Source organism: Octopus bimaculoides, chromosome 21 (assembly GCF_001194135.2).
Source record: "Octopus bimaculoides isolate UCB-OBI-ISO-001 chromosome 21, ASM119413v2, whole genome shotgun sequence".
In the NCBI taxonomy this organism is placed as follows: Eukaryota; Metazoa; Mollusca; class Cephalopoda; order Octopoda; family Octopodidae; genus Octopus; species Octopus bimaculoides.
Window position 1 is genome coordinate 38,191,251 of NC_069001.1, and position 8,335 is coordinate 38,199,585.

General features: G+C 37.1%; 1 protein-coding gene across 1 annotated transcript in view; it reads left to right on the forward strand.

Moving 5' to 3' along the window:
- Nucleotides 1-4,353, forward strand: part of LOC106879732 (metabotropic glutamate receptor 5) — a 75,449-nt gene extending 71,096 nt beyond the window's left edge. The window contains exon 2 of the mRNA XM_014929416.2: nt 3,724-4,353. Within this exon, the coding sequence (XP_014784902.1) occupies nt 3,724-3,860 (137 nt within the window). The 3' untranslated portion in view covers nt 3,861-4,353. The remainder of the gene's footprint in view (nt 1-3,723) is intronic.
- Nucleotides 4,354-8,335: the final 3,982 nt, after the last annotated feature.

Consider the following 8,335-nt stretch of genomic DNA (forward strand, 5'->3'; position numbering starts at 1 on the left):
GGTCGAAATTATAAACCCATCTATCTAAACACCTTCATTTATTTGCTTACCTGTCAATCTATCTATCTATCTATCTATCTATCTATCTATCTATCTATCTATCTATCCCCCTTCTGTCTGTCTGTCCCTGTCTGTCTGTCTCTCTCTCTCTATCAATCTATCTATCCCCCTCTGTCAGTCTGCCTGTCTGTCTCTCTCTTTCTATCTATCTATCTACCTTGTCTTTTATTTTTAATACCATAATAATTCAGAGAATTCCTCATTCTTGAGATTATCTTCTCTTCTTATTCGAAATCAGTCGCAATAGCCGCCAGGCGTTTAATTACCTTCTCAGGAATCGACGGCACTTTCAATAAATCATCTCTTTATCTTGTATGCTTGGTATCAGCAATACCATTCTTCGTCTTTTATTGTACGCTTTCAAAATACTGGCTTCTCTCTTTTATTTCTCTTATCATAAAATTTTGTTCTATAAAACACACACACACACACACACACAGCCTACCATAAAACATAAAGGTGTTTTTGTATACGTACTCGATGACCTACTCAACTGCAGAGACAGCCAAATAAAACTCAGAGTATAATAAAACTCAGAGTATAATACGTGTCTTCCTCGCAATTTCCTTTTCGATGTACAAGAATACACATGGAATTCTAAATATTGGTTGTCGTACAATTTAATTCTTAACGGCACTATATAATACTACACCCACAGACTCACGCAAATCTGTATGTACCATAGTAAAGTTTGGTAACGTACGACAAGGTTCTATTCCTCGTTATTTAACCGAGGGCGAAGTTGTACAGTTGTCATGCAATTTATCACTCATAACTGGATTTCATATAAATACATACATACATACACAACAAGAATAACAACACACACACACATATGTACACATGTATGTTTATATGCTTTCTAAATATTTATTCAATTTCTCTTTCTTTCTCTTTTTTAGGTAAGTTTAATAATCTCACAAGTAGATTTCCATGACAATTACAGGTGAGGTAAACTTGTTTTGTTTTCTAAATCTCTTTCAGGTGCACAATAGTTCTACTTCACCAGAGTTAAACCCAGAGGTGAGGACTCTTCTCTGGGGGGAATATGATTGCTTGCCTCAGATAACGTTCAATATAAGCTGCTGTTGATTCTGAGCAGTCGCTGAGTTTAATGTTACATTGAGCACAAGAAGTCGTTAGCGAGTAAAAAGGTTGTGGCTGAATGTAAACTCTGGTGGTTGAATATAGAGCAACGCTTGAGTGCTTCTCATTCCCTCCCTTCCTCCACTTATTTAATCTATCTATCTATCTTTCTATCTATTTATCCACCCATCTTTCTATCTATTTATCTTTCTATCCACCCATATTTCTATCTATCTATCTATCTATCTATCTATCTATCTATCTATCTATCTATATATATATCTATCTATCTATCTATCTATCTATCTATCTATCTTCACCTGTTTATCTACCTATCTATCCCACTCTCTTCCAACTTTCTATCTTATTCTAGCGATCCCCCCACCGGCTACGAATACAACAAAAACAGCAACCTACCCCCGACCCCCTAAAATCCCCACCATACCAAGTCACATCTAAAATACTCTTAATGACGGACCGAGATCCAATATTCTTTCACATTATATTCCATTATATTCCATTCCTCTTCATATATCCCAATTAAGTTCGGTTCTCTTCCTTGAAATTAACCAATTATCTGAAAGTTTGCAGCAAGACGTTCTGGTTGCCCAAGGAAACCGTACTAAAGGAAGTTCCACGTCCTAATCATACCATTTTATGTCGCCATTCTTCGATTTGAAATAGAGAAAAAAATTATCAAGTCGTTCACACGAAACCAAATTCTCACACATTCACAATTAACTTCATAACTGTTATAGCTAGACTAAACTTCTCTCTCTCTCTCTCTCTCTCTCTCTCTCTCTCTCTCTCTCTCTCTCTCTCTCTCTCTCTCTCTCTCTTCCCAGCACTGTCTCTGTCTTTCTTTCTTTCTCTCTCTCTGTCTCTGTTTCTGTCTCCCTCTTTCCCGGTGGGTTTCATTCACACTCTTTCTCTTGCTTTTTTCTACCTCTGCCCATCACTCTCTCTCTCTCTGTCTATCTATTTGTCTGTCAATGTATATATATATATATGTGTGTGTGTGTGTGTGTGTGTGTGTGTGTGCGTGTCTGCGCGTGTATGTGCGCGCGCGCAGGCGTACATATGCGCGCTTTGTATGCAGGTGAGTGTATATCGGTATATATACTTACATAACCATACACACACGCATATACAAATGGAGAGAGTGAGAAAAGGATAGTTATCTCTCTCTCTCACTCTCTCTGTATATATACATACATACATATATATATATATATATATATATATAAAGGTTTTCCACACGTTTTTATATGTGTATATATGTACATTCTTATACCTTCGGGTGTTGTGTGCGGAACACACTAGTATTTTAACATGTATCCATTTATGTTCAACTGTGTAAATATATGGGGATGATATAAAGTTGTTTGCCCAATTCTGAGATTCTTTCTGTCGAGGGCTTATATTCCTCAACATTAGACTATTTTCTGCAGTCAATAATACACGGTGTAAACTTAGAGCTACATTTACGAAATACGCAAAATATGTACATGTTGACACACTTACCAATATGAAAATCATAGTTCTTTTATTTTAGCTGCACAATAGGGATATGTATATTGGTGTAATCGGTAGCACACTTATCGGGGAAAATAAGTGTTATGGTTTCGGTTCCTACCCATCTTTTTCCGTCGTGGGTTTATATGCACCAATATTACACTATTTTGTATGGACAAAATATTTACACACATATGTGTGTGTGTATGACGAGCTTCTTTCAGTTTCCGCCTATCAATTTCACCGGGAAGTCATTGGTCGGTCCAGGGCTATAGTAGAAAATACTTGCCTCTATGTTAAATATACATTGATTGGGAGGAGAAGCACTGAGCTTCATTCATAGAAGGTGGTGGGGGTAGCGGCGACAGGTTGGGCGAAATTCGTATGTATGTGGGTGAGAGCGGCGGCGGGGTGGAATTTAATGTGTGTATAATTGTAAAGATAATTCTAACGGTTTAGAAATTTATGAAACGAAAACCATTATCACGGATTTTGCCATTAATTTGATATACTACTGTATTTATGGCGGTTTTGATTTAATAACTGTATCGTCCTAACACACACACACACACACACACATCTGTCATATTAGTGTCGATAATAAATTAGCACCAAAATATACACATAAACACACGTGCATGCATGCATACATAAACACGCGTGCATACATAAACGCACGCGCACACACATACATACATATATATATACGCACATACGTATAAACACATACACATATACACGCACACATACACACGCACACACTCATACACACACATATATATCCCCACACACACACGTGCATATACAAATATACACATACACATATACACACACGCGCCGCACACACATAGGCATACACAAACACACCTATACACACAAATATATGTATACACACACACACACATATATATATACACACACATACACATATATATATATACATACACATATGCACGTATACATACACATACGTTCACATATGCGCACGTACACACGAACACACACTCGTTATCATCTTGTTTGAGACAATTCTATAAAACATGTTTTTTTGTTTTCCTTCAGACTCCCACCTTTTATCATCTCCAAGAAAAGACTTCATAAATTCTTATGAACGTCGACAACATATAATTCTCGCTGGAGAGAATAAAACTTCTCAAATGTGTAAATCAATTCGGAGGATTACCTTGGTCTGCTGGTAGCACGTCTGTCACGTTTACCAAAGATTTGGGTTCGAGTCATAAGGATGGTTTTGTTTTTTTTAATTTGCGTCGTATTATTTATCGATTTATGAAGACGGCAGAAACGTTAGCTTAGCGATATTTCGTTTGTCTTTACGTTCAGAGTTCAAATTCCGCCGTGGTGGATTTTGCCTTTCATCGTTTCGGGGTCGATAAATTAAGTTCCAGTCACGTACTGGGGTCGATGTAATAGACTGGCCCCCTTCCCCCAAAAGAACTGCGTGCCTTGTGCCTAGAGTAGAAAAGATTATTTATAGCATTATCCGCTTCAAGTTTCACCGTACTAAACAAAGAATCATTTCGCGAATTTTCAAGAAGTTAGCTTCCCAACCACCTAACCACATTGTTACAGGTTCATCTCCACTGCATGGCACCTTCTATTGTAGCCTCGGGCCGACTAAAGTCTTCTGGGTGGATTTGGCTGACGGAAACTTCAAGAAGCCCGTCGTTATATACATACACACACACACACACACACACACACACACACACACACACACACACACACACACATATATATATATATATATATATATATATATATATACAGACACATACATAAACACACACAGATATATATATACTTGTGAGTGTATGCATGTGTGTGTCTTTGTGTGTGTGTTTACGTCCTCGTAACATCGGCAAAAGAAGCAATAGGACAAGTGCCCAGATTAAAAGGAAGTACTGGGTTCGATTCGTTGAAATAAATATACAGGTCACCTGCTGGGTCCTTGCTCGTTGTTTAACCCCAGGTCAGCAGGAGTGCTGATCCAGGCCGAAATAACAATAACATAATAACGAGGCGAAGAACGAGCTAGAAACAAGTTACGATTGGCATACATACATATATATATATATACGCACACATACACAAACAAATACATATATAATCATAAACACGTACATATACACCTATGCATGTACGTACAGATGTATACACATACATTCATTCACACACATACATACATATATATATATTTATATGTATATATATATTTATATATGTATATATATTTATATGTATACACACACGCACATATATATTATGAGAGAAAATGCTTATAAAAGAGTGAAACAACAGGATAAGACGATAGTTTCTCGTATTTTTTTTTAATTAATCGATATTAATCAATAATATTTTCCAATAAACAGGAAATTACTGTATTTGAACTCAGTATTTCACAATATCGAAGTGTTGTTCTGCCTGAGGCTAATAAGGATCGATACAGTTCTGATAATTATTGGTTTGACGGTGGCGGTGGTGGGGGGCAGAGAGAACAGTAGCAACTGTCAGGCTGAGACATGACAAGCTATGGCGCATATATATATATATATATATATATTACACACACACACACACACACACACACACACACATATATATATATATATATATATATATATATATATATATATATATATATATATATATATATATATATATATATACATATTGATGTAGAATGCAACAATAGAGATGTGTGATATGAGTTTTATTTTAGTAGGGAGCATACGACAGACAGGGGTCACACCCTTGAAGGATTTTCTTTCTACTATTGGCACAAAGCCCGAAGTTCTTTTATGAGTGTCGGTTGTTGATTACGTGGATCCCAGGGTTCCAAGAAGTTGAAAGGTAAAATGAATCTCGCCAGAATGTGAACTCAGAACATACAGCCAGAAAAAATACTGCTATGTATTTTGTCCAGCATGCTAACGATTCTACCAAGCGAGCTGCCTTCGATTCATACATTATTGATTCTAAAACCTCAGATTTGGAACGGAATTTCACAGAAATATTTGATTTTTTAACGGGATGATATTTCTGCTAAACTCAGTTAACAAAACGAAACCCCAATTGCTAGAAGGAACCTGTTTCTTTGATCCAATATAGCTCAAATTAAAGTTAAATAATCTAAATCATTTCGTTTTAACTTCTTTATGGTTTGGTAACGATTTTACTCTACCCATAAGCCTAAAATACACTTTTAATTACATGTGCATAATCACAATAACAGAAAACTTGATGCTAACCTCATTTGAGCAATGTTGTTGGAATATATCCCAAATTATGGAAAACGGTGTGGAGTTTTACGGCAACGTTGATGAGAATCAAGGCTGGATAGTTTATGGCGATCTCTTTATTCAAAGCCTGTTTTCATTTTTCTATTTTTTGGATATCGATTTATTGGGTTCTTCGATGATGATAATTCTTTGTTATGATAAAAACCACAGCAGGTAACAGTTCTCAAGACTAAACTCTGTAAATGTACGCAAAAAGATGCTGTTCTTTGGATCTGTGGACATGAAAGAGCTGAGAAACCTGAGACTCTGCTGATCTTATCAACTTTCCCGCTGATGCGTGCATCGCGGTTGAGATTGTTGTAAGACTGTTCATGCATAAATCTCTGATATTCATTTTCCAGAGTGGACCAGTTCCTTTCTCATTTTCGTTCATCAGCACAACATCTTGTTTTGTTCATTGACTTACTCGATGTAGGTCGGGTTTATTCGGTCACCTCCGTTTATGGCATTCTGGAGATTAGAGTCATCTGCAAAAATATGTTATTTTACTGTGTTTGATGCTAGTTATGATGTAATTTATAGAAATAATAAAGAGAAGTGGACGCATCAGAGTTCCCAGGGGAACACCACAAATGATATTTGTTGCGCTGCAGTAGACTCCGTCAATCACAACATGATAAAATATTCTTCCTAAGAAACAGTCAATCCACGGCAAGGATTTTCCACATAAAGATGTGATTGACTCTGAGATATTCCGAGATGCGCAACAGTTTTTTTTTTATACAGACAGGGAGTTATCTTCCCTGTTGGACATTGTAAGCAGTCTCGTAGAATGCATGGAGAGGAGTCTCTGCTGTGAGGCTCACTGGGGTACGGCACAGCTCAAACATTACTACACTATGTTCAGTGGACTATCCCTTCGTCTACGGACAATTTTACCTGGATAGCAGTCTAATTGGTCATTACTTTTTGACGTGAATCCGCTGCGACCAGCTAAAAAGGCATTCATGATAATAAGGTGTATAACATGTGTGTTATGACGCCGTCTTCCTCTGAAAGTATAATAAACGCTATTAAATTAGTATAAAAGTTATGTTAATCAGTCTCCGACACATCGACCGCCATATTGATTGCGTTTTAGGAGGTCGTTGCTGTTCAGGAAGTCAATTATTTTTGGTCTCACCAACCTTTGAAATCTTTAATGATCTGAAAAATTAGCGTGAGATCGGACAGTAATTTATGGAAAGTGATTTATTATTGGCATAATGACCCTCCCAAGATACAACGAAAGATTTATTTCTCTTTTTGTAAACTGGGATGACAGACTGGAATAGAATATAATCAGATTTAGAAACTACATGCAGGAATTTCATCCAGAGATTAGCGAAAAAAGATGTAAGCTGGTATCGGTATCTCTTGATGACACTAGCAGGGATCCTGATGGGGCCAACTCCTTAATTTCTGTTATTATTATTATTATTATTATTATTATTGTTATTATTATTATTGTAAGTATTCAGGTTACTGCTTGGAATCGAAATCGGATCTTGGGGTTAGCAGCCCGCGCTCTTTATCATTACGCCATATGCCCATGGTCATATGAAGGAGGCTGGTGCCTGTAATACCGTTAAAACGTCCTTGACCTCACTGCCACACTATACAACACTATATGACACAGTCTACTGACCACAGTACGACAGCACAATCCTACAGTCTAACAGTACCTCATTATAAAACGTTATCTACCTGTAGCACAGTCCACAATCCGCCGTTTATGAAACTACATTCCATCACTCGGTACCACACGGTACCACTCGGTACCACACGGTACTAAAGCGTGCAACGCCACAGCACTACTGCACAAGAGTTCACACTCACAGATAAAGGAGAGTGATGTATGTTGTAATGGAGTTCTACTCACAGTCAGCGAGCGGTTGAAGTTGTATTTCAAGTGAAGACGTTGTAAACGGGTTGGAGGGAATCGATTGGTTGGTTTGTTGTTGGTTACAACCTGGCGATTGTGCATTGGAGGACCTTACACTGCACAACGCACAGCGTATACATACACACATACGGGCGCGCATACAAACACTCACACACACACACACGCACACACATCTATAGGTGTATATAGAAATATTAATATTTGTTGTAGGAGTATAGAGTGTGGTCGAGACAGGATAATTAAATTATATGAAGGTCACTGTTTATATATTTATGGAATGAATTGTTGGGTGGGAAACTTGTCAGTATTGTTGGGACATACATAGATACACACACACACACATATATACACATATATATAAACTCGCTTAGATGTACGCGTACATGTCTGTGCGTGTGTGCCTATATATGTATATATACATACATACATATATATGTCTGTATATATATATATATATATATATATATAT